This window comes from Schistocerca serialis, chromosome 4 (genome assembly GCF_023864345.2).
Source record: "Schistocerca serialis cubense isolate TAMUIC-IGC-003099 chromosome 4, iqSchSeri2.2, whole genome shotgun sequence".
Lineage (NCBI taxonomy): Eukaryota > Metazoa > Arthropoda > Insecta > Orthoptera > Acrididae > Schistocerca > Schistocerca serialis.
The window spans coordinates 266105328-266132347 of record NC_064641.1 but is presented as its reverse complement, the minus strand read 5'-3'; the positions used below and the strand labels follow the sequence as shown (position 1 = coordinate 266132347).

At 40.6% G+C, this 27020-nt stretch overlaps 1 protein-coding gene across 2 annotated transcripts in view; it reads left to right on the top strand.

Annotated features, from left to right (window-relative positions):
- LOC126474080 (uncharacterized) overlaps positions 1 to 27020 on the top strand; it is a 98941-nt gene that overhangs the window by 42436 nt on the left and 29485 nt on the right. For both annotated transcript variants that reach the window (XM_050101489.1, XM_050101490.1), the window contains one exon: positions 24391 to 24479. In XM_050101489.1, coding sequence (XP_049957446.1) covers positions 24396 to 24479 — 84 coding nt within the window. In that variant the 5' untranslated portion in view covers positions 24391 to 24395. The remainder of the gene's footprint in view (positions 1 to 24390; positions 24480 to 27020) is intronic.

Below are 27020 nucleotides of genomic sequence, written 5' to 3'. Positions count from 1 at the left end.
TGAGTCAAGACATTGTGAATTTTCTGTAGTAAGTGTTGTGTGCATGCAGACGATTTAGAACACTGCAGCAAAACGATGTCAAAAGAAGCTAAAGGAACGCAACAGTCTGAGAGAATTCTGTTTATACACGAAAGCTTTATTTGCTAAATTCTGCACGGGTGAAAAGTGAACCATTTGATTTTGTCTCATGTGTATCTTACGTACGGCAGTTGCTTAAAAATATGTATACTACCGCAAATTTTTATTTTTCTCACACCTCTTACAATAACGTTTCTATCAGTATTTTCATTGCAATGTCTAGAATACTGCAGTAGCATCAAGCAAGCTGTCTGAATCACATTAATACCACAGTTAGTCCTTAGTACTTCTGTCACTGTTAAACTGAATCACAGAACAAATATATATGTATACCGGGTGAGCATTGCAGCCCAGTTGGTGACATATATTTTCTATCAAAGCCTAGGTCTTTGTTATGATCAGCCTAATGATGATGAAGAAGAAGAAGAAGAAGAAGAAGAAAAAGAAGAATGGGGTACTCCTACCAACAAATAGTCCCAAGTCATTGCTCACACATCCAGACAGTCCACTTTGAGCGTGTATGTGCATTTTCAAAAATGCTTTTTCAACCCGTGCACCATTTGCTGCAAAATATTCTGCATGGTGTCGATGGTATAACATACACAACATTCAAAGCCGTGAAATTCACCCACCAGAAAATGTAAAACCAAACACCATGTTCATATTTGATGATGTCACTGTGGAATACCAGGATCAAATTCTGTTATTTCTCTTTTTGTCATCATATGGGTGTTGACATACTTTATTTAACTCAAATATGTTCCAGAATCCTGAAGCAGTTGGTGAGGAATTCTGAGGCGATAAGTTAATAATAATAAAAAGTAACAGCAGGAAATATTAGAATAGTGTTCGCCAACTTTTATTAGAGCCTGTAAACTATTTCTGTGGTCAGCCAGAAAGCGATCATATTGACCATAGTTCCCAACCTGCAAGTCCACATTCTTGTCCATCCCGCTGAAAGAAATGTTTATATTCTCTATTTTCTCAGCGGGATCAGGACTATGATAATAAATGAATTTGATTTCCAATTGATAGATTATTTGGTAAAGTGTCATACGCACAGCATTGCAATGTTCATTCTGTTCATACTAATAATTTTCTCTATCCTAAACAGCGCCATGAAAAGTTCAGAGGCGATCTCTACGGTAAGTGCCTATTAAATTGTCTTTCCCCCAGACTTCCGATAACCAATATAACTGTCGCCTCAAAAGTGGAAAATAGTCACCAATTGACACGATGATTTGTTAACCTTACGGGTGGCATACTAACAGATACTTCCGCGAAATCTAAATGACCCGCGACTGTGTACAGTCCTCGCGATTTCGCTTCCTATTTTTACCGAGAATATGGGTTTAGTTAAGGTCTGGCCGTGACGTCATCCGAGGCATCGCGTGCTCTGGCGTTCGACTAACGCAGATCGTAAGGTGGCTGGGTGCGAAGTGAAGACTAGCCTTGCCTCTAGGGCTGTATTTATTTATGAGCGCAGGGAACTGCCAAGGGAACACCTGTCATCCACTCTACGCCCACGCTAGCAGCCTCTAAACGGTCGCTTTTTCAGACACACAATATTTTATAGCACTGTCACGAATCAATTTAGAATCTTCACAATTTTTTTATGAATGTAGTTAAGTTCGTTACAATCACAGAAAACGTTTTAGCTCGCCTGCATTAAGACTTTGCCGTCTAGAATTTTTAGAATGGAACTGACATTAGAACATGATCTCTGAACTACAACTTTGAGACCTTACATTTGTTATTATTTACATCCAGGCCTTGAAACTTGTTATAACTCGATCACTTAACAGGTTTCATCGTGTGCTGTAACCCAAACTTTCTAGCATTAATATAACAGACACTTCAGGTATTACAAATAAGGACGTTTTTGTTCAGAATTTAGTTTTCTGCAAATTACTGGAAAACTGCTAGAGGTAGCTCAATGGGGTTACATAGTTATTATTTTTGTATTGAACTGAAGCTTCATACAATGTATAATATTTAGGGCCCTCAATTTTTCTTAAAAACGTGGACTGTGACCAAAATACTGCTATAATCACGTTGAGACTTCTACCAGTTAATTTTCACATACATCTGTATATTATGACCAGTTTTTGGGGTCATAGGTTTATTATTTAGCGCCACTTACTTTTTTCTTAAAACGGTGTACTTACGGAAAAATATTCATCTGATTAATCTGAGATTTAACAGTTTACACATCAATATATTAAAGTACATGCTGACAAAGTTTGGAAAACCAAGTTAATTTCATTCTTAAATTATGGTCCAATACTTCTGTGCTACGCACAGATACGTTGTGGTGACGTGGCACTCCCAGCAGTGAACTAGGGTAAGTCCCGTCACACTCGCTCGCCTCTCTATAGCTCAAGTGATACAGCGTTTATTTCACCATAGGATAATGCATACCTCATTATAGCCTACAAACAAGAAAATCTGAATTGAAAGCACATGTACCTAGCTCACATAGGAACTGACATGTCATTCAGTGCATTTGCACATATATGTGGAGATTGCTGCAATCACACACAGTACAGAATTCTTGTTACTAATAATACAAGAAAACTGAATGGTGCTACGTATAGACACAAATTCCAGGAGTGTATATATAGTTTATGTTGTTGTGAAAGAGGTGGGTACGTTACTTATATATTGCACCACAGACAAGTTGGCATGCACCCTGGGCACTCCACGAGGGTGTGTATACATAGGCAGAGGATTCGTCTTGACATAAATGGAAAATTTCACTGTTTTTAACGTAAAGTTAAGAGTCTAGAGACATATATCCAGACCCTTCTCGGACTGATCAACGAATTAGATGCTACAGTTACCCTGTTTGAAAGCAATGTAAATGACTTAACTGTAAGTGTTCATAGAATAGGACGGAATGTACATGATTTGCACCATCAAAGGAGTTTGCTAAGTATTTAAAAAGATATCCACTAAACATAAGGTCATGGTTGCATGGAAGGCTGTTCAAAAGAAGTTATAACTGTTAAAGTTGGAACATTTGTATTGAGAGTAGACACTGAGAGAAACCTTTAAGCCAGTTACCGAATCTATTGATGAAGAATTAGCGAAACTACAGAACGACGATGGCATCGCTGACTTCATTAACCATCACAACGACGCTAGGATATACACAACATTCAGTGTCGGTGATGAAAAACCATAGATGTTGGACATGCTGCCAGTAAGTTTAAAAGAAAAAGAAAGCTATAAAACAGATGATAGAGAATTTCAAAGAACAGTTGGTCTCATGGACCTCATTTTCCTAAATCCCCAACTGTAAATTATTCACCCAAAACCATGGAGATATATGGTGAAATACCGGTGCAGTGCGAAAACGGAACCATTATAAAACCTTTATTAGATGCTCGATATAGCATTAGTGATGGTATTGACAGCCAGCATAAGAGTATCAGAAATCGAGCTTTCACAGTATGTACACTACTATGATCCCAATAAGCTAATAGATCGACTATAGCTGCTCACAGTATCAGCTGTTGTTGGTAATACTGCTCATTTGAGTAAGGTTGTTTCGGTTATCTCCGAGATTACAGAGAGAGAGAGAGATGTATAATAGAATAAATATGGAGACAGTAGTTAGAGAACTGCACAAACCTGCATGCAAAACATACCCTCATAAGCGTGTTAGGGAGCAAGGTTTGGATGATTTATAGCAAGACGATCTTGTAGACATATGGGAATATTCATATGTGAATAATGGATTCAAATACATTTTAATGGCCATTGATACATACTCTAAGTTCAGTTGAGCATTTCCATTTAAAATAAAAATGGAAGAGATGTCGCTGAGATATTTGAGTGTTTGTTGCAGACAGGGTCGATTTGATGCCCAGACAACCTCCAAACCGATCACAGTGGTATGGAATACATCACTACTCAACATTCACCCATTTCCAATTGCGCTGATTCTTCACAGCAAATTGAAAAGAGTCATAGTGCTGCGAAGTATTGGGGCCATCATGGAACATCTAAACAGAACAATAATAGTTCAAGTGTGACGCTTTTTAATCTTAGCGGTTCACACAAATGGACTGATACCCTCCCAGAAGTGTCAGAATCCTTCCAGAAATCTGTAAATATCGTATCGGTTTGACACGACAATCGATACACTCATCAATTAGTGAGAATAAAAAGCTAGTTGTGTTTCACAATAACATTTTTTGAATCCCTCCTGACGGTGGCCAAGCGGTTCTAGGCGCTTCAGTCCGTAACCGCGCGACTGATAAGGTCGCAGGTTCGAATCTCGCCTATGGCATGGATGTGTGTGATGTCCTTAGGTTCGTTAGATTTAAGTAGTTCTGAGTTGTAGGGGACTGATGACCACAGATGTTAGGTCCTATAGCGCTCAGAGCCATAAATGTAAAGTGAGTGATTTGGTGCGTATCTCAACACAAGACAGCATTTGAGAAGTTATAGCTCGAGTGAGACATTCACAGTTTCCAGAGAGCTGAGAACAAATACCAGAACTTACATCGTAATGGATAGTAGTGGCACCGAAATCTCAGGATGCTTTTAACTGAGGAATTGTAGAAGAGCTCAGAACCACATGTGGTTCTCATTGAGTACGTCACAAGGCATCGAGGGAATAGAGCTCTAGTTAAATGGCTAGGTTTTCCTGCAAACAAAGCAGCTAGACTGACAACGACGAATTCCTGTATAACTGAGTACACATAGTGCAGACAGTACAGTAGAGTAACATGTATGATAGGGGATGGTGGTATTCTCGACAAACTTCCAGTCCAATTGCACATTCTCGAGTATAATTAGCGTGCAACTGGTACAAAGCTTCAAACACGTTTGGGTCGTAATAACAAGGGGTTTAACCTGCTTTACGAGGTGTTTTTGGAACATGACGCTGCATATGCAAAACCTCTCAGGCCGTCGTGCTGGAGATCAAATTTTAGCTGATAGAGCCAAGGCAATGTGTGTGAGAAAGAATATTGGTATATGGCAACGCATTGCCCAATTTGTAGTTAGGCTTGGGTGTGAATTTCAAGCAAGTTATTGAACGGCTCACTTAGTGCACTGAAGAAGAAGGAGGAGGAGGAGGATGAGGAGAAAATGCTGAAGAGTAAGTAGCTGGAGCAGTGATATCTAAAAATTTACATCCTGACAGCAATATGTGCAGGTAAAAGCGTCCTGAGGCAGTATGGTAAGAAAAATGCAAATAACATCCACTATTTCGACTCATTTGGAGACCTGCAGCCACCAGAACAGCTAGAACGATACTTCACTGACAGAAGACGTGTATTCTACAATTTTCATCGCTACAAAGACCTTGATATTCACCTGTTTGGACATCTGTGTATCATTTCCCTCGAAATGTCTGACACTCCTCTCCTTTTTACGTGTGTCAGATGTCAGCAAAAACACCCTGTGAGTGTATTAGCGTCACTAGAATCAGTGACTGGGATTAGGAGTGGACCCCTATTCTAGGACAGAGCACATTGTTTTGTTGTAAAATTTGTTTATTCCTATTTTGTTGTTAAAGAAGCACATGAGTTTACGTAGATCGTGACATGACAATTTCAGGACAGTTGTCAATATGACACATTACGTCCTGTTTAGCAGGAATAACTCTGAACACAAGAATATCAGATTTAAATAGGTTCTCTACAAGATTTTTCTTATACACAGTTAAGTTGGCCAATATTACAAAAAATCATCAGATTCCGGTTCTATGTTTGGTACTGTTTAGGATGACGATTAAGTCTATGGAGGATGGTTAGTTTTAGTGACAAGATGAGTAAAATGTTACTCAAGGTTGCTAGAGTTCACAGTGGACGCAGCCTGGTGAACCAAAAATTTTAGGTCTCTAGCGGCATTTACCTTTAGCTGCGACGTTGCTTCATGGCTGTTCACGCCCTCTGAAAATCACGTATAACGCTAATCAAAATCTTTACTGATTTTATCATTTGAAACTGTCCTATGTTTCTCGTTAGGCGAGAAAACATGCACTCATCTCTAGTCTGGAAAATATGGCGATATACAGGTGCATAGGTGGAGCAGCGTCTATACTTAAACGCCCTCACAGTTCTCGCAAGAATAATTAAATACGTGGCTGTTTCGTTTCTCCGCTATAGGAGCTCAACGACTCTTCAGCTAATTTCTAGCTGAATGTCAGCCGAAATGAACGCAGTGTTAACAAAAAATTCCTCTTTTGGCGTCGTATAGATCGTGATGCGCCCTATTCTACACGTGACGCTGGTTCAGAGGAGGGTTCCAGAAATTTTTAGTCTTATCTTTCGTAGCAAACTGTTACTCACCTGTGTCCTTTCCTGCTCCGTGTCACGGCTTTTTCAGACCAATGGAAGCGTTCCTTTCATCTTGTGGAAACTACCTCTGCCAATCACAAAGGACCTATCTTTAAACTGCGTCGGAATATCGCCGCTTTTTACTCCTTCCGAGTTTATCGCAGCCAATCTGACATCTTGGGCCCGCTCCTGACGCCTAAAAGTTACTCGCGTACCATGGCATTTCACGCGATCAACTCCGTCGCTGGTCTGTTTGTATCCGTCTGGAAATTCCCCAACGCAGTTTTCTAAAGAATTTCTCCATCGCAAGCAGCACTGCTCCGCTACCTGCTCCCTCAATGTGTTGCTCGGCGCTTTTGTTGTCCCTCTCACTGTGGGCGACCAATCCATTTTAGGAGCCTTCCAATGTACATGGGCCGCGATTGTGCAATTCGCGTCTACCCCCAAAATAAAAGGTTTCTTCCAGCAGCTTTCTTCCCCTTTTGTTCATTGACATGCAGGGTTTGGTTTCGGTGTGTTAATACAGTCGATTCGAGTGTCATCTCTTTGCATTACTTACTGAACATTTTGATAGGCAAATCTGCTCATTAGCATTGAAGTATGTCAGGTGATCTATACTTCCACTTGTTACGCCGTACAAAATCTCCTGGAAGATGCGAAATCGACATTCATTCAAGATGCCACCTTACAAATCTTTATGAAGAAGCACATATAAGGAGGGGCATTTAGCATCCACTTGCCAGCTGAGGTTGAAATGTAATGTTGTATATTCTGACATTAGAACGATCGTCAGTATTACACACGAATTAGTTCCCACCGATTGATTTTAGCAATGGAGGGTGAAGTACTGCACCCACTGGCCTCGAAACATACAGTTGCATCCGAATATCACAGAAGCTAACAATAAACTTCACCTGGAAAGTAATGGCAGGAAAGAAATTGTGCAAATGTAACCTGATGTATAGAATATTAACAATTTAAATGACGTTTTAAAATAGGGTTGACAAGGAACTGTGCTACATGCAAACATCAGTAGACTTAAACCCTAAATAAAGACAGAAAATGCAGCCACTGACTTGAATGTAAAAGTTTCAGTAGGACGACTACTTGGTTTCAGAAAAGCACAAGTTTTGAAGAAGGACCCTAATAAATACACTGGAAGAGTAAATGAGATTTACTGTGTGTGCACTTCAAAAACTGCTTCAGAGATGCTTTGAAGATGTGAGCAGATTGTTATGAATGCTAAACAGGAACGTGTTCTGGTATGGAGTGCAACGGATAACAACTCATACATTCAAGTAGCTTAAGATGGGAACGAGATCACTACCAATAAAATAATGTGGAAAACTTCTCACTTCACTGTATTGAATTAGCAGCGTTTGAAGCTTTTAAGAGTTCAGAATGCCAGTATATTTTTACCATTAACTTTCCGGTAATGAAAGCTTTTTGAGTACCCAGTGTTACCGACTGTACTCAGAATTCAGATCAATAGAAGAGGTCATACAGCGAATGATTTCAGAAAATTTGATAGTTGCAATTTAACTAATGCCAGAGTCTACCTGGACCCTGAATTCAACGTGTATAATCATTTACACTGGCAGTATGAAAATGTATACAGTGTAACATTTGACATGGGAGGTTCCGTGCTTCTTACTATGAAGAGGAAGGATGTCTATTAAGCCTATGGAAATTTAAGGAGCAGCTGCCAATCAGTGTAAAAGACTGCTTGAAAAGAGTGAGGTAGTTAAATCTCTACCCAAAGACGTACCAATCGAATGTGAATCTTCAGCAAACTGCCCACAACTCAATGCATCGTATGCTCTACATCTACAAGACTGTGTAAATAATTATTTCCGCTCACTGGTGTTGTGCAACAAGCTGTGTAAATCAACAGGTGCCCAGCCATACCCAGAGCATTCCACAATGACATCTTGAGGTGTGAACATCATTGCAGACGCTCAGGTTCTCAATCATGATGAGTGTAGACAATTCGTATTTATAGAAGCTGCATTCACAGCTTGCACAGAAGATGACTGTGTAATACAGACATTCTCAGCGAGTATAGAAGCGCTGAGGTCTTCCAGGGATGTGAAATGTACTACAACAAGGAGGAGTGCAAAGTGGTTAACACATTTCTACCACGGAATTCACTGGGATGATCCTTGTACACCCTACAATGATGTCACTTCGATTATTTGACCACACACATGCTATCGCCTATGTCGGTGGTGAAGAGAAGATAACGTCGGTGCATTGAATATTAAAGTTTTTTGCTGTTCAAGACCTGGAATTTTACAGTTCTCCTGCTTTCTATCGATTCAAGAAGAAGAAGATGTGTGAAAATAGTGTAATCTGCTTATGTAAATGTAAAATTACTCTTAAGCTGAATGAAAAACAAATGGATTTTTACCTCACAATCAGTGTATTTTTCTTTCACACTTAGCTAGCATATACCTTTACCTATATACCACGTCCTTGGTTCTCCTCAAGCACAGAAGATACAATTTTAGTCATGTTTGCTGTATATCTCTGAAAGCATACATGGTTCCATGCAACCATTACATATATTTTGTTATTCTCCATCATAAACTGAATCTCATTAGTGGTTCTCGCGTTTAAAAACTAAGGTCATTTCTGTCTTGCACATCCTTTACACATGTAAAATTGGGATAGGCTTTCTGTAAGAAAAAGGTGTATGGTAATGAATTTTTTCGTATACTCCTTTCTAACATATATTTGGTTCCTGAGGTACAGTTTGGTTCTTGAGGTACAGTTTGGTTCTTGAGGTTCAGTTTGGTTCTAATATTCAATGCAGAGTTACATTTTTACACAATAACAAAAAAAGTCACTGATTGAAATATTTGCAGTTTTCAGATGTACAAATCTATGCTAAAACTAATACAGAGATACTTTTATTCTTACACTACAACGAAATTTCACAGTCCCAGTGGTACCAGTTACATGGCTGCTACACAACAAAACAACAGCAACAACAATTCTGATGGACTGTGAACTATGTATAAACATCTACGTTTTAAGCCTAATCAGACTAGGATGGCAAGAGGAAGGGAAACTGGAAACTATTCTATTTACATGACATGCAAGATATATATGATGTACAATATTTGTCACCACACGTGGTGCGCAGATGTCTTAGAAGTACAGCTACTGTTGACGAACGTGGTGTGCATAAACAAATATTTACACACACACACACACACACACACACACACACACACACACACACACAAACACAGTTACTTATGCTATAATAAAAGTGTCATACTATTCTGCAACAATTGCACCCAGTATCGTTCTTGCAAGGAGAGTTTCAGTCCCATTATCACAAATAACCCTATTAGGGTTATGAAGAAACAGGCCGACTTTAGATTGCTTCACAGTGTACACCTCATGTTCTCTCGATCAAATACTAGTTTGCCACACAATGTGCTGCAGCTGTGGCGCAACACTGCGAACACCACTTTACACGCACTGCAAATAGTTTTGGTTGATAGGGCTCTCAATGCTGCACGACACACGCCCTTAGCGCGCCTCTGGACTTCACCTTCCAATGTGCGACATGCGTACATTTTTGCTTGCTGACCTACAAGCTCCACAATCACTGACTCATTTGCTTTGTTTTTCATTGCGCTGATAACTTTCTTTTACCAACTAAAATCGCCTAACAGCCATATGTTTTGAGAAGTTATTTTATTTAGACTACCAGTTTTGGTCTCTCAATGATGTCATCTTGAGGCCCCTGCTCACTCCACGTATAGACAACCAGATATGTCGATACTTAGATACTGGAGCAGTCAATATCTGGATTCCGCAAATTTGTTTTTGGAGTGTTTATTTGGAAGACTTGGTCTTCTTTCCAAATATACCACTGTATTTCATATTTTCGATACTTTTCCGTTTCCTGTATGTAAATGTACAAGAATTACCATTCAACAGTGATTTCGATTCCACCACCAAGAATTTACAAAGTGTCTGCAAGATTATTTGTTGCTCTTCTTCTTCCAAATACCAGCCCAGAAAAAGGTAGTATTAGCAGAAAGTGCTAACTTCCAGAGTCAGCTATTATATACACTAACAGAAAGAAGATTCCAGAGGAGATGGAGTGCTGATTTAGCTATCTCAAAAACAGCTTTATTCGTGTGTTTACTGATTCTTAGTAAAAATCTACCTGCATCAACCTCCCCGCTATTACAAACAGATGTATAACTAGGTTTTGTGATATAGCTCAGAAGTGGATCCACACATGTGAAGTCAGGGAAGAGTCTGGAGGTGAATCACATGTGTCACGCGAGGATATTATTCAGGGTGGATTCACTAGCATTCCACTAGCGTTAGGCCAGTCCACTAGTGTTGCATCTGGGACACTATTTGAAATGGATAATAATGCAAATTGTCTATGTAAGTGCTTACAACAGAGTGAAGGCAGTTCGTTGAACACTGCTGTTACTTCTATCTGTTACACATAGCTTGGAATTTTAGGTCATAGACATACATGGAAGATGTGATAGCTGCAGTTGATCAGTACTCTGAGTACTGCTTCCGCCTGTTATATACATCTGTTATCTCCAGACTGTAAAATAAGCTTTGATGGTCACTTTGACAGTATTCCGTGTCATCAGCATACTAGAAATTCCGAATGGATGTCATCGTTGTTACATGGTTATGAAGGTAGATTTTTGTAACAATCAATAAACATAAAACTGTGTAGGGAAAAATCAGCACTCCACATGCACTGGAATCTGTGTGTGTTTTGGTGTGTTACTGGAGTTCAATCTTCTGGGTTGACAATTGGAAGAAGGAAGAGGAGCAAGTAATTCTGCAGACATTTTGTAGTGTCTCTGTAGTTTTATTGACGAAAGATGGATTTCAAAAATGTTCTGGGAAAGACAGCTATACGGCAATAGAAATCGCTTAGGTCTGAAGCACACAGAAAGCTCAGGGCATTGAAGACGAAATGGCTGCAGGAAAGAAAGGAAGAAGTCGAAAAAGAAATGATCGTCAGGCGAATTGATCCAGCAATCAGAAAAGTCGAAACGACCTCTGATGAAATTAAGAGCAAGGGTGCTAAAATTAAGACTGAAAAGGGAATTCTGCTGATAAACGTTGAAGAGAGAGAGAGCAGATATCCGGAAATAGTACGCTGAAGGGCTCTGTGAGGGGGAGGACTCCGCTAATCACATTTTGCAAGAAATTAGTCAATAGGGAAGACACTGGAGACCTAGTGTCTGAGGCATAATTTAAAAGAGCTCTCGAAAACTTGATATTAATATGTAGCAGAGATAGATAACATTCCATTGGAATTTCTAAGACCTTTGGCGGAAGTAACCAGCAAACGACTGTTGAAGCTGGTGTGTAAAATCTGTGAGGCTGGCGGCGTACGATCAGATTTTCGGAAAAATATCATGAACACGATTCAGAAGATAAGGGCGAAAACTATTGAGTAATCAGCTCAACAGCTCATGCATGTAAGTTACGGATAAGAATAAAATGCAGAATAACGGAAAAGAAAACTGAGAATCAGTTAGATAAGTTTGGCTTTAGGAAAGGTAAAGGCACCATAGAGACAGTTGTCACGTTGTGCCCGGTGATGGAACCAAGGCTGAAGCAAAATGAAACACGCTCATAGTATTCGCCGACATTGAAAAAGCAGTGGAGCGAGATGTTGATAGTTCTGAGAAAAGTTGGAGTAACGAAAGGAGGGGTAATATGCTGGTGTAATATATACAGAAGCAAGAGGGAACGACAAAAGTGAAAGACTAACAACGAAGTGCTGATATTAAAAAGGTTATAGGACAGGGATGCAGTCTTCCGCCCCCGCTGTTCTGTCTATACATCAAAGAAAGATGGAAATAAAAGTTCAAGGTTGGCATTAAAATTGAAGGTGAAAGGATATCAGTGATACGATTCGCTGATGACATTCCTATGCTCTGTGAATGCGAAGATTTCGTTCACAGTGGTAAGGAGAAGTGTGCTGTAGAGCCGTGTGGCAACGGTCGTCTTAGGAAAGCTGGGCAGCAGCAGAAATAAATTGGAAAGACAAAGGTGATGACATGTAGCAGAAAAGAGATTTTGAGAAACTTGACATCAAAACTGGGAATGAAGAAGTAGACGAAGTTAAGGAATTCTGCTGCCTTGGTAGCAAAATAACCCACAAGAATAAAGCAAGGAGGTAATAAAAGGCAGACTAGTACAGGAAAACAGGGCATTCCTGGCCAAAACAGTTCACTGGTACCAAACATTGCAATTACACTGAAGCGCCAAGAAACTGATACAGGCATGCTTATTCACATACAGAGATATGTAAACAGGCAGAATATGGCGCTGCGGTCGGTAACGCCTATATAAGGCAACAAGTGTCGGGAAAAGTTGTTAGATCGGTTACAGCAGCTAAAATGGCAGGTTATCAAGTTTTAAGTGAGTTTGAAAGTGGTGTTAGCTCGGCGCACGAGAGACGGCATACGGCATCTCCGTGGCTGCGAGGAAGTGGAGATTTTCCTGTACGACCATTCCACGAGTGTACCGTGAATATCAGGAATCCGATAAAATATCAGATCTCCGACATTGCTGCAGGCGGAAACGATCCTTCAGGAACGGGACCAACGACGACTGAAGAGAGTCGTGCAACGTGACGGAAGTGCAACCCTTCTGCAAACTGCTGCAGGTTCCAATGCTGGGCCTTTAACAAGTGTCAGCGTGCGAACTGTTCACCGACACATCATCGATATGGACTTTTGGAGCCGAATGCCCACTCCTGTACCCTTGATGGCTGTACAACAGAAATCTTCACGCCTCGCCTGGGCCCGTCAACACCGACATTGGACTGTTGATGACTGGAAACATGTTGCCTGGTCGGGCGAGTGTCGTTTCAAAGTGTGTCGAGCGGATGGACGTGTACTGGTATGGAGATAACCTCGTGAAACCCTAGACCCTGCATGTCAGCAGTTGAAGTTGGTGAACCCTTTGTAATGGAGTGAGGCGTCTGCAGTAGGACTGATACGGGACCCGTGATACTTCTAGACACGACTCTGATAGGTAGCACGAACATAAGCATCTTATCCTGTCTGATCGCCTGCATCCATTCATGTCCATTGTGCATTCCGACGGGCTTGAGCAATTCCAGCCGTAAAATGCGACACCAGACACGTTCAGAATTGCTACAGAGATGCTCCAGGAACACTCTTCTGAGTTGAAACACTTCCGCTGGCAACCAAACTTCTCAGACATGAACATTATTGAGCATATTTGGGATACCTTGCAACATGTTGTTCAGAAGAGATCTCCACGCTCTCATATTCTTACGGATATATGGACAACCCTACAGGATTCATGGTGTCAATTCCCTCCAGCACTAATTCTGCGTGCTCGTGGAGGCCCTACATACATTAGGCAGGTGTACAAGTTTCTTTGGTTCTTCAGTGTACACTGAGGAAGAAATATCTGAGAAATGTGGTAATTGTTACATTTATCTGCGATAAAAATAATTGTTTATTTTGGAAAATGAGTGTTGGGACAAAACTGTAGAAAGCAATGGAAGAAGACACTCACACATTGCAGAAATGCTGATGTGCACAATCTCCCTCTGAAAACTGCAAAAAAAGAACAAAATTGCGTAAAACATTCAGGCACATGACAGAATATGAATGAGGAGTCTGTCTAGTGGTTAGTCACAAACCTTTCTTTACGACAAACTGACCAGCAGTGATGAAGCAGTCATGATTCATGGTCATACAAGGGAACTGGTAGCGAAAAATTATTATTTTTGGTAATAAATCATTACAATTGGATATAAACAATGGTGATAAAAGTGAGATGTCATTAACAATCGTAAGTTATCATTATTTTCACTAATGGGATAATAAATTATGACAGTCATTTATGAACATGCGAGTAACAAGTGACTGACTTGTATAAAACAGTAGACGTCTGTCTGAGGGAGAATATCAACCGGTGGACATGAAGCTAAGGATAACTGCTTGAGAGCGGAGGAAAGTGATCTTTGATTTCAGAAATAAGAATTGACCCTAGGCCTTAGATCATCTTGATTGTTCCTGGAGGAACATAGTCCCACTACTTTGCGATGCTGCCGTTAGTACAACGCATTAAGAATTTTGATAGAATGAATCTCAATAAAGATTAGTGGCTCATTTTCATTTGTTAAAGCCCTCTTAAGTAGCGTTAAACTAACAGTTTCGTTTTGAGTTAACTTCCCACAACTGAGAAATTAGAATTTGAATCCATCTTCACTGTTTATTCGTCATTAATTTGTGGAAGCGCCTAAACAATGGTAGTTGTTACTGGTTCGTTTCAGTCCCGAAGAGAATTACATTAATGAATGATTTCGGAAGATTTCCTGACTATATAAATATGACTTCCAACGTATCCATTTTTTTTTTAATTTTGAACGGCAGTTTAAACGACTTTCAAGCTACTGTCTTTCCCATTAAGTTTACAAATTTCATATGAATATCATTGTCTTTCCTAAACTAAAATCATTCAGCGCTGTGTCAGACACTAAATTCTGCTTATTTCGTGCAAATCAGCTCTTTCGATTGGTTCCATTTCTGTAATGCTTAGCACAGATTTCCTGTCTTCTTTGTCTTCAATTAACGAATGTTCCTTCCACTCCATCGGAGTAGTGGTTGATAATCTTGTAGATCCTGTTAAGTTTCACATAAACAATGCCTACTGAATTTATTTACATTTTTCTTATGTGTAAAACAGATTTTGTTTCTATTCCACATCCATTTTATTTTATTTATGAGGGGTCTATAGTTGTGCTCTCCAGAGCGATTTTCTTTCCTTATCAACACTGTACACTAGCGCGGAGTATAGAACAAACAGAATCAAATAGCACGCGGAACCGAGGATACGGTGAGACGCAAAAGCCAGGTCTGTATTAGTCGATCTCCGCGTAAGAAATAACTGGCCCCGTCTATCGCGGCTAACAAATAAACACATGGCTCCATGATTATGCTCATATGATGCTTCGCAGATGGCATCCCTAATAGCTTTCCGCTGTACTACGCCGCAAGACCCAAGCCAGTTAACGTGTGCCCATGTTTACACTGTCCACTCACATTAATGCGGCCACCTGTCCAAAACATGAATAACTAGCTTTTGCAGATGCGGAGGAAGAGCGTCAATGAGTTTCCGGAAGGTACCAAATGTATTACAGATCCGTGATGACGCCAGTGCAGTGGCCAGCTGCGAGGAAGCACTTCTAAACACCCTCTCTAACTTTTAGCTGCATTGAGCAAACTTAACGAACTAGGTGTCAGCAGATAGCTCTTCAACAGCAAAAACAGTTCTGACATTTCCATTAAAGCAATAAAATTTGAGCTATGAGCAGGAATTTTCATGCTGAGGGTAAGAAAACGCATTTTAGTGCATAATAGACTGCAAAACAGTAAATATAGTGGCAGTATAGTAAATGAATGGTCTATAGACATTTAATTCTCATTGGGTTTAATACATATAATACGTAATGCTAGTGTTTGAATAAAATCATGTATTATTTGCGTCGTTATAAAACACTAAAGTGCTTAAAAGTATTATAGTGTCTTGCGCAAATACTCAAAATGAATTTGTTCACGTTTCAACTGGTCGTGGAACCCTAAAACTGATATCAATGTTAATGTTGACTGTTTCACTGAATAAGATTCAAATTACCCAATAATCAAAATGTCACAACGGAAAATCTGGTGAAGTTCTAGCCCTAAAATATATATAACACTTGTGGCGGTGGTACGTTTATTATAATTTAATTAGTTATAAGATTAATGGGAAACCAACGAAAGATGTTACGCTATATTTTCTGATAAAAAGACGTAAACGTAATTTTAACAGCTTAAAGTAAACAACTCGCAAGCACGAAGGTTGCAGAGTGTTTATACGTGTTACGGTGTCATGTACTCCCACATGTCGCCAGCAATCGCAGTCTGAACACTCATCTCGAAAAATGGCTGAAGCTGTGGTGATCCATTTGGTGAGAATTTCCTGTAGTACATGCTTGGGGGCTGGATGATTTGACACCGCTTTTGCAGAAAACATAGTGCCGGTCTTTAGGAGAACTGACGGGAAAGTGAAGCTACGAGGCTGGTTAACTGCAGCAAAAACAAGCGGTGGAGCCTCTCTCCTGAGAGAAACATCACCTGCAGTAGTGTCTGCACTCGTGTCGGGTGAAAGGGATGCCGCCAGTTGTCACGCAGGATGCACGCAGCGACACACGGGCTTGGCGTGCCATTGCCTAGAGCTCGAGGAAACTTCCTGCTGCTTTTGCAACGCACATGTAAAAATACCAGGTGGTTCTAGTTAAACTTTCCCTATTTACCATATTATAACACGGAAACTAATTACTGTAAGAGAACCAAACTAGGTAGCATTAATATCCACACTATGGGGTGCATGATTTGCACGCGTTACAGTGCTACCGTCCATTTACAACTATGGTCACCAGTCGCTGTGATCAGTCATCGTGACGCATAGTCTTACACAACTTATCAGTCGCAGTGCACTTGTTGATGTCTCTCCGGGAAGAGGCCGACGACCGGTTGCACCACATGTGGTTGATGAAATCGCTGTTATTATGGCAGACAATGCTGCGCGCAATTCCCGATCGTTAGGTTCAAATGGTTCAAATGGCTCGGAGCACTATGAGACTTAACAGCTGTGGTCATCAGTCCCCTAGAACTTAGAACTACTTAAACCTAACTAACCTAAGGACATGACACACATACATGCCCTAGGCAGGTGACTGATGACCTCATATGTTAAGTCCCATAGTGCTTAGAGCCATTTGAACCATTTTTGAATGAATGAGTCCTGTCTGTGCAAACAGTTCGTAATCAATAAACATGTTTGGTTAAGGCAAATATCGTGGTAGAGTCTCTATCGCAGTTAGTTTGCAAAGTACATAAGCAAATAGCACGCTAAATAGAACTGTTAAATTCCAACTCCCAGTTTAATAGCGACAAGGAACATAAATAAATTCAAAGATAGCATGTTCAAATTACTGATTATTTCGACTCAAAACACAGCTCACAATATATGGAAGAACGCAGTTATTTACGCTTGAACCACGTGGCATTCTGTACCACAGCGTAGCAAAAAATTTACCCACAAATTATCCAAAATCTCTAAGAAAATATTAATCGCTCAGTGAATGAGGAAATTATTTAGTTCGTCCCTGATTCTGATGTACTGTAGATAAATCGATTTCTGACCCATGTAAATTGACATTTGATACCACATAATACATCTATCACTCGTAACGGCACAGTATAGCCCTGAATTCGTTGTACCGACTTAATACGCTAAACTGCGCTGTGCTTTGCATTACCTCATAATTCGTAGCTCTTAAGGAAGAAAATGCATGAATAAAATGGCGTGGCAAGTTTTCACATCAGTTTTGTCCACAACGAAAGTTTCAGCACAAAGCTGTACGTTCAGACCCAAGCAGCAACCGCCAGCCATCCTCTCGCTCTAGATACAGTGGACTCTTTCTTGCGGCCAGAGTCGTTTGTCCATTATAGTTAACGCCAGAATTACAGCAACTCCGTTTAGGGCCAGAGAGTATTATTCACTCGAAAAGTGACATCACAATAGTGTGTTACCCGAATGCTCGGACGCCATATTGATTTTGCCGTATTGACCTGTCTTGTAACCTGCCGTACGCTATTTCAAGGCAACAGCTCACTGAAGATTTATTACAAACAAATCATCCTTATTACTAAATGTCAGTTAATGACCCATCAACGATATAGGTCTTCAGGAAATACTGTGATAACCGACAAAAAAGGCGAAAATCTTTTCTCTTCAGCATAGCATAGTAGATAAGGTTGTGGACTACAGAGTTGAAGGAAGGAAGTTTGCGTGCCTCTATATTAATTTTTGTCATCTAGGTGATTTTAGAGTTTCTTGGATTTTGTAACGTCTGATTATAAAACGAAGAATGAAATAGATATTTGGCTGTCTCTTTCCGAATTTGTTGCTATTTCCGATTGTATAGTTAGGTAGGAACGTAAGACGACAGCTTAAACTGCTGCCAGGAAAACGAGATATGCTTACAGTACACAAAGATCATGAACAGACAGATACTTCACATATTACAAACAACTACAGGCAATTCCAGCTGGTACAATTCCACCGCTAACGACATGGCGTTTGTACCATTCGAACGCAGACCATGTCTTACAGTGAGAGGTCGCAGTGACCGTCTATTGAACGAGACGCTGCTATCCAAAGAACGTTGCATCCCGACTAAGAAAAGACTGAGTTCATTTCAGACATCGACTGATGGCACAGAATGTGTTAGCATAAGCAGTCGCGAGCTGGAAAACGCGAAACATTGTAAAAGCTGAATACTGACACAAAGTTAATCATACTATTCAGTTCATTTCCTAAGACGTTACCCAACGATTAGAAAGAAACGCAGTATGGACAGTATTATACTGAAGCTGGGACAACTCAGTTCCAAGATCATTTACTGGCTTAAAATGTGTTCTAACGGTCGACAGCCTAGCCAGGCAACGAAACAGTGAAGTATTTGAAAAGCAGAAGTATGAATTTTATCTACTTTCTTGTCACTGTTTAAGTTGCTTCTTCAGATAAATATCACTCCACCTAAACTATATTGGTGCAGACACTAGAATTTCTTTTTGACTATTAAACCCTTAACGCTTTTAAGAGAGAAGACCAGTAGATAACTTCAAGGAAGCTAAAAAAGGGCCCTTTAGCAAATCACCTACTATAACAAACCAACTTAAATACTAAAATACTTAGATACTAAAGCATACACTTTTTATACTGAACATTCACTTCAAGAAAATCTCTCTCTTACTGGAATTTACTTTCAAAAGCTATTACTCTCATTATTTACACAAAAACAATGTAAATGGTGCCTCTTCATATTAAGTTGGCACTTCATAAGTCTGTGAAAAAGGATACTCGGATCAATCAAACACCAGGAAGGACCACTATATAGATGTATGGTTAGGATGAAATAATATGGTGAATCAGGTTCTTTAAAGTTCAAGAATGATTACTGAAATATGAAACACAGTTTAAATTAATAGTTCAAGCTGTAAAAAAGTAGAATACCAAAAAAAATCTTATATGTTGGCTATAGGCTTGGGTGTGGCGGACAGTTGTAGAGGCTATACTACCTACTATACTACTCTGCAAGTATCTTGCTGAATGGCCTCAATTTCTCTTCTTGGCGTCGTTCAGTTTTACCTACAGTAACACAACAACTCGCAGCTATACCGTAAGCGGTTTGCAGTCTTCATCCGAGGCATTTTTGTGCAAATTTTCGGGCAAAGCTTCTCCTGCTCCATAAGGGTGTTGCTTCAATCATTCCTGCCTACAGACTGTGTGTCTCACTTCCCGCGCTTGTTCTAGGTACCGCACCAATTCGCCCTTGCCACCTTTCCCACCCCCCAGAGCACACTGGCTTTTACGTAACACCCATTTCTTACATTGTTCCTAAGCGTGACTATTTCTTACAACTGTCAAATTTACATCAACATGAATAGTGTATACACACAAATATTTTTAAATACAGAATGTCATCAGAAAATAATTTAACATAATAAACAATTCACGTAATACTTTACATACATTACAATGCAAAGTACTTCAACCTCCAATATAGTACACTTTACTTTACATATACAGAAAATTTAGTGCCAATATACGGAAATTTTAAAGCTAAAATTTATAAAAAAGTGTGGATGAACCATAAAAAAATAGTGTTACAATAAAAGCGCCGACCATGGTAGGGCATCTGACCATGTGCATCATCAAAGACTACGAAACAGATTATTTGTATGATGCACTACGATAAAGTGTCACCAGTTTCTCAACTGGTCGGACAAGACCTCAACTGGACTGACAGAACTTAGAGCTTAGTGGATACCATTCAAAACTTCCTTCGTACTTAAAAAAAGGACCATAATTAAGAATAGTACGTGTATCATCCACCTCGGCAACCTGTGTCACTGACATCTAGACGAAACTCAGCAGAGAGGCTGGTAAAGGGTTTGGTGCTGCCAGCATCTGTGGCCAATCAATTTGCCTTCTGTAAGGACGTTGTTAAACTCGTATTCCAGCATGAAAGCTTGCAAAAATTGAATCTGAGGCTGTCGGTGATCACGACGCCAATCAGATGCAACCACAAAGCTGCGGGGAAAAGCTACTTCATATGGCAAGCTAACCCTTCCGCAGTAAACGAGACTACGTCTTGATATTGGATATCTTGAGATGATATTCATATTCTATGTAACATGGATGTTTATGCAGGCGAACGAGGAACACATCATTTTTGATGCAGCAGTGAACTGGAAGTTTGGTCATGTCGAGCACTAAGTATTGCAACGTTGCTACTTGGCGGTCGCACATTACAGGATGCTGGTATACGCTTAAGACTGCAGTAACACGTAGATGTATGTTTGCGCTTGCTGGACCCGACAGAATGCAGGATAATATCCGACACTGATGACGAGCTGATGAGTCACACTGTTTAGGGAAATCTAGTCGACATTTACAAATATACACATACTATAAAAAAGTTTGTATGTATGGCTATGTGCGCATGTGTATATGTTTCATATCTCCTACTAAACCACAAGACCCATTCCGACGAAACTTGGTATACATATCCCTTAATGTCGAGTAACAATCGATGTGGGCTAAGAACCACCTACCTGTCATACCTCAAGAGATAAGACGTCTTAATCAATGAGATCCGTGAAAACTACCGAATTATGCATGACGTTTAAATTTATTACTTTTGCGCTACTAACTCTACAATCACCAGTGGGTATCTACATGTCCCACCGAATGTACCTACATAATTATATCATGGTACCGCACATAGTTCAGAAGGTATGACGTCTTAAGGGGAGCTGGAGGTGGTCAAATCCAAAAAATTACGATTTTTTTTTTTTTTTTGCTACCGAAAATTAATTGCAACATTCCTCTTTAATGTAAACTTTGAATTATTGTTCTACTCGCCCTAGAAGTGGAGTTATTGCCATTTTCCCCCACGCCTGCAGAGGAAATGGGCGGCCGCTGAATGCATCTAACACCCTCTCATGACTTCCTGGCGAACTGCTTGGGATTTTCTCTGCCTGTTTCGCATACAGCACCTTATGTTACGCATACAGCGAGTGTGCAACGGTTGGCTACATTGTTTTCTGTGACAAATGAAGCGCTAAGGGCGCGGAACATCGTCTCTTTGCTGTTTACCGTTTCGAATTAGTTCAGTGTTGCGCCTGTTGTTGGTAGTATTATATTTCTTGTGTAAAGCGTTGTTCTGGTTACGATGCCACGTTTTAGTAACCGTGTATATAAGAAGAGGAAGAATGTAGGGAAAAGAAAATTGACACTAATACCAAGTTGCGATACCACAATTACTGAAACAGTGCGTTCTTGTGCTAAGCAACAAATGCCTGGCCATGGCCCTGTGACATCTTCTAGCAAGAAGCTGACTGTTGGAAGTGACAGATTTCGTGAATATGTTAGTGACAGTGATGATATTAACGAAGTACTGAATATTGGATTATTATCTTCTGTGCTGAAAGAAAGTGTTCTGTGCAAAATGTGTTCAAGTGTAGGAGTGGGACTAGAGATAACAAAGCAATTTGGTTTAGCTTGTGAAATGAAGATAATCTGTGCACGTTGCTAGTATCAAGTGACTTTCTACAATTGACATGCCAGTCTCTTTGGTGAAAATGGACGATCTAGAGTGTTTGATGTGAATGTTCGACTTGTGTACGGTCTTCGATCCATTGGAAAAGGGTCTGCTGCTGGTAAACTGTTTTGTGGTATTATGAACTTGCCATCGCCTCCAAGCAAATTTGGGTACTACTGTGAACTGGTAGGATCCTCTGTTGAAGATGTGGCTTTGAAAACCATGAAGGAAGCAGTGGAGGAATCTGTAGAAATGAACGGTGGTTCTAGGGATTTCGTAGTGGCATTAGATGGTTCCTGGCAAAAGAGGGGTCATAAATCCCTGAATGGGGTTGTAACTGCTACTTTTGGTGATAGTGCAAAAGTGATAGATGTTGCAATATTATCAAAACATTGTAGGTGCAAAAATAAAATCAAAGGAGAGCACAGTGGAACCTGTGAGGCAAATTTTAGTGGATCAAGTGGAGCAATGGAAGTGGATGGAGTGAAACAAATTTTTGAATGCTCAGTTCCCAGATACAACGTTAGGTAGAAATACTACCTTGGGGATGGTGACTCCAATGGTTTCAAGACTATAGGGGAACTGAAACCATATGGAAATGAATTTGTAGTTGAAAAGTTGGAATGTATTGGGCATGTGCAAAAGCGTATGGGTGCACGGCTTCGAAGGCTCAAACAAACTTTGGGTTCAAGTAAGCTCAGTGATGGAAAGACAATAGGAGGGAGAGACAGGCTTACTGATGAGGTGATTGAACGTCTACAGAGATACTATGGGTATGCTATAAGGCAAAATACTAGTAATGTTAGTGACATGCGAAAAGCAGTGTGAGCATTGTTCCTTCATACTGCCTCTTCCAATGAATACCCTCAACACAGCATGTGCCCAAAAGATTCCTGGTGCAAATATAATGCAAAAAAGGACTATGATCACAAACATGGTTTGTCAGCAGCTGTGATAAATGCAATAAAACCAATTTTTCATGACTTAGCACAGCCAGAATTGTTACACAAATGTCTACAGGGAAAGACACAGAATCATAATGAGAGTGTAAACAATTTGATTTGGAAAGTGATTCCTAAAAGGGTTTTTGTAAGCATAAAAACACTGCACTTTAGCATTTATGAGGCAATAGCAACCTACAACCAAGGGAACAGTGTGAAGTGTGAAGCTCTGAAGGCATTAGGATTTACAGCTGGGGTGAACACTGTACGAGCACTAAGAAATATTGACAGAGAAAGGATAAGAGGAGCAGAAAGAAGAGAAAGGCATATGAAGTATGATGGAACAACAGGCCAGAAAAGAAGACAGAAGACGAAGCTTTTGGAGGATGAAGAAGAAGACCCTGATAATCCATCCTATAGTGCAGGAATGTATTGAGAAACTTTGATAGCCATTTCCCGTAAATTAGAATTTTTCGAATATAAGGAACATTTTCTCAAAATCCACTCCAGCTAGAGAGATGAAATTTTTATACAACACTCCTAGTGGTCAAACTTACATTGAAACACAGCCATTTGGCAATATGTTCAGTAGTTTCATTTCAGTTTAATTATAAAGCAATTATTTGTAAAAAAATTGGGTCATTAATAAAAAAAATAATTGGAAGGAAAATAGAAAAGATACTCCAAAATCCATCTGTCATAATTGCAATACTAAATCACTCTATATGTAAAAAAAATTCAAATTTTTCTACTTGGTAGTTTATTCATAAATGTTCCTCAAACTTAGTGATTTTAACATGGGCAGCATAGGCACCTCCGGCTCCCCTTAAACACAGATGAATGAAAAACTGCCGCATCATGAGCGATGTTCTATAACGTACAGTCTTAACAACTGAGACATTCCTACAGTCAAGTCAGCTTAAGGAAATCCCTGACATCCGGCAGCGCTTTTGACAGATTTCAACTGCGATGTCCAAATGGCTGTAGGTGAAAACAATAGCCATCTATAGAGCTACGAAAGAGGCATTGTCATAGAGACGTTTACAAAGTCGCGTTGTACACACGCAAAGCAGCTGCGCCCAGCGTACTTGAGCTGTTTGCGGTCAGTTCACACCGAGAATAGGTAATAATTTCAAATGTGCGTTCACAAATACGTGTAAACGAATTTTTGCCATATTACACTACATTGTTCACTTTTTTATTTCTGATTGTAAATTGGCAAAATTAACATCTATGTAACGCCGGGTTTGTCTGCTAGTATGTAATGTTAGCATTTATGAATATCAATTATGTCTATCAGTTTTCTTTGAGCAAATCATCAAAGCTATTATTTATCTTATGTCGAGTATTTTTTCCGTTTCAGAAGCCATGCGTTTCCTGTTTCTCATCTACAGTGTTGTGCTGGTACCAGTTTGCTTGCAGCAAGAAATATCTTCCACTGACATTCAACAGGTATCTGGCTATTACATACGTTATGACTATGTAAATTTCAGGTAAATAATTTCATCCCCTCAATCTAGTTGCAACGTGGCGTTTACTCGTAATTATATCGTTTCTGTGTCTTTAGTGAGGGATTGCCTCACAAAATCCCAATACAACCATTGAAGGTGATGCTTATTTCACTTCTTTATTTGCTGTTATGATTTCCCTAAAACAACTTCATAGCAGTAAAATCTAATCAGTTCTCACATCCCTGTCAGAGAAAATATAACAAGTATGAAATGTTCCAAGTATGAACTAGGAACACTTAAAGAGCTAAATAATTCCAACTGTGAACATTTTAGGTTAGGCTTTACCGGGATTGCTACTGATACCGAATGAAAATTGTTAGCAGTCACTGTTTGTTTGTACCCACAACTAAATTCGATGGTTTAACCTCCATCATCAGTTAGATTTAGCATGTTTCAGTATAACATATGGGTGTATTGCGTTATTACTTTGGGGTAACTTGTGCCACTGTCTAGTGGAGAAACAAAAACACTACTTCAGAATGTGGTTCTGAGGAGGTTTTTCGAGTAAAATCTAAACGTATGTCTAAGCGTGAAGATAAACAAGTAAAATAGTACACCTCCAGTGCTCACAGGCTTCTTTCTCTGATGTAAACCATCATATGTAAACCGCCATGTTTTGTAAACTGTCATATTTTGTAAACAAAGATAGTATCTGGAAACTACCACATGCAAAGAACATCTAGAAAAATACACTCCTGGAAATGGAAAAAAGAACACATTGACACCGGTGTGTCAGACCCACCATACTTACTCCGGACACTGCGAGAGGGCTGTACAAGCAATGATCACACGCACGGCACAGCGGGCACACCAGGAACCGCGGTGTTGGCCGTCGAATGGCGCTAGCTGCGCAGCATTTGTGCACCGCCGCCGTCAGTGTCAGCCAGTTTGCCGTGGCATACGGAGCTCCATCGCAATCTTTAACACTGGTAGCATGCCGCGACAGCGTGGACGTGAACCGTATGTGCAGTTGACGGACTTTGAGCGAGGGCGTATAGTGGGCATGCGGGAGGTCGGGTGGACGTATCGCCGAATTGCTCAACACGTGGGCCGTGAGGTTTCCACAGTACATCGATGTTGTCGCCAGTGGTCGGCGGAAGGTGCACGGTGCCCTTCGACCTGGGACCGGACCGGACCGCAGCGACGCACGGATGCACGCCAAGACCGTAGGATCCTATGCAGTGCCGTAGGGGACCGCAACGCCACTTCCCAGAAAATTAGGGACACTGTTGCTCCTGGGGTATCGGCGAGGACCATTCGCAACCGTCTCCATGAAGCTGGACTACGGTCCCGCACACCGTTAGGCCGTCTTCCGCTCACGCCCCAACATCGTGCAGCCCACCTCCAGTGGTGTCGCGACAGGCGTGAATGGAGGGACGAATGGAGACGTGTCGTCTTCAGCGATGAGAGTCGCTTCTGCCTTGGTGCCAACGATGGTCGTATGCGTGTTTGGCACCGTGCAGGTGAGCGCCACAATCAGGACTGCATACAACCGAGGCATACAGGGCCAACACCCGGCATCATGGTGTGGGGAGCGATCTCCTACACTGGCCGTACACCACTGGTGATCGTCGAGGGGACACTGAATAGTGCACGGTACATCCAAACCGTCATCGAACCCATCGTTCTACCATTCCTAGACCGGCAAGGGAACTTGCTGTTCCAACAGGACAATGCACGTCCGCATGTATCCCGTGCCACCCAACGTGCTCTAGAAGGTGTAAGTCAACTACCCTGTCCAGCAAGATCTCCGGATCTGTCCCCCATTGAGCATGTTTGGGACTGGATGAAGCGTCGTCTCACGCGGTCTGCACGTCCAGCACGAACGCTGGTCCAACTGAGGCGCCAGGTGGAAATGGCATGGCAAGCCGTTCCACAGGACTACATCCAGCATCTCTACGATCGTCTCCATGGGAGAATAGCAGCCTGCATTGCTGCGAAAGGTGGATATACACTGTACTAGTGCCGACATTGTGCATGCTCTGTTGCCTGTGTCTATGTGCCTGTGGTTCTGTCAGTGTGATCATGTGATGTATCTGACCCCAGGAATGTGTCAATAAAGTTTCCCCTTCCTGGGACAATGAATTCACGGTGTTCTTATTTCAATTTCCAGGAGTGTAGAAACATTATCTCTAAGTACAAAGAATATAGGCAATATCATAATATCATTATTTTGCAATACGTTTTAAGGGCTTGTGGAGATATTTGGTTTGCTGAATACATACGTTGGAATAAATATTTCATGGGTTATTCAAATCCTTTTCTGTCAAGTTTATTTAGCTTGAATTTCAAACTGGTCTATTTTGTCAGGTGACATGTTGCATACCTTAAATACAATATGTAGTTATGCGCCAAGTGTGATAAAATTACATACAGATAACAATTTTGTCTGGGATTCAGAAATAGGAGTCAAAGCATGGAGGCAGAGAGAGAGAGAGAGAGAGAGAGCACTTTTTAAATTTAATAATGTAGGCTATTGTTG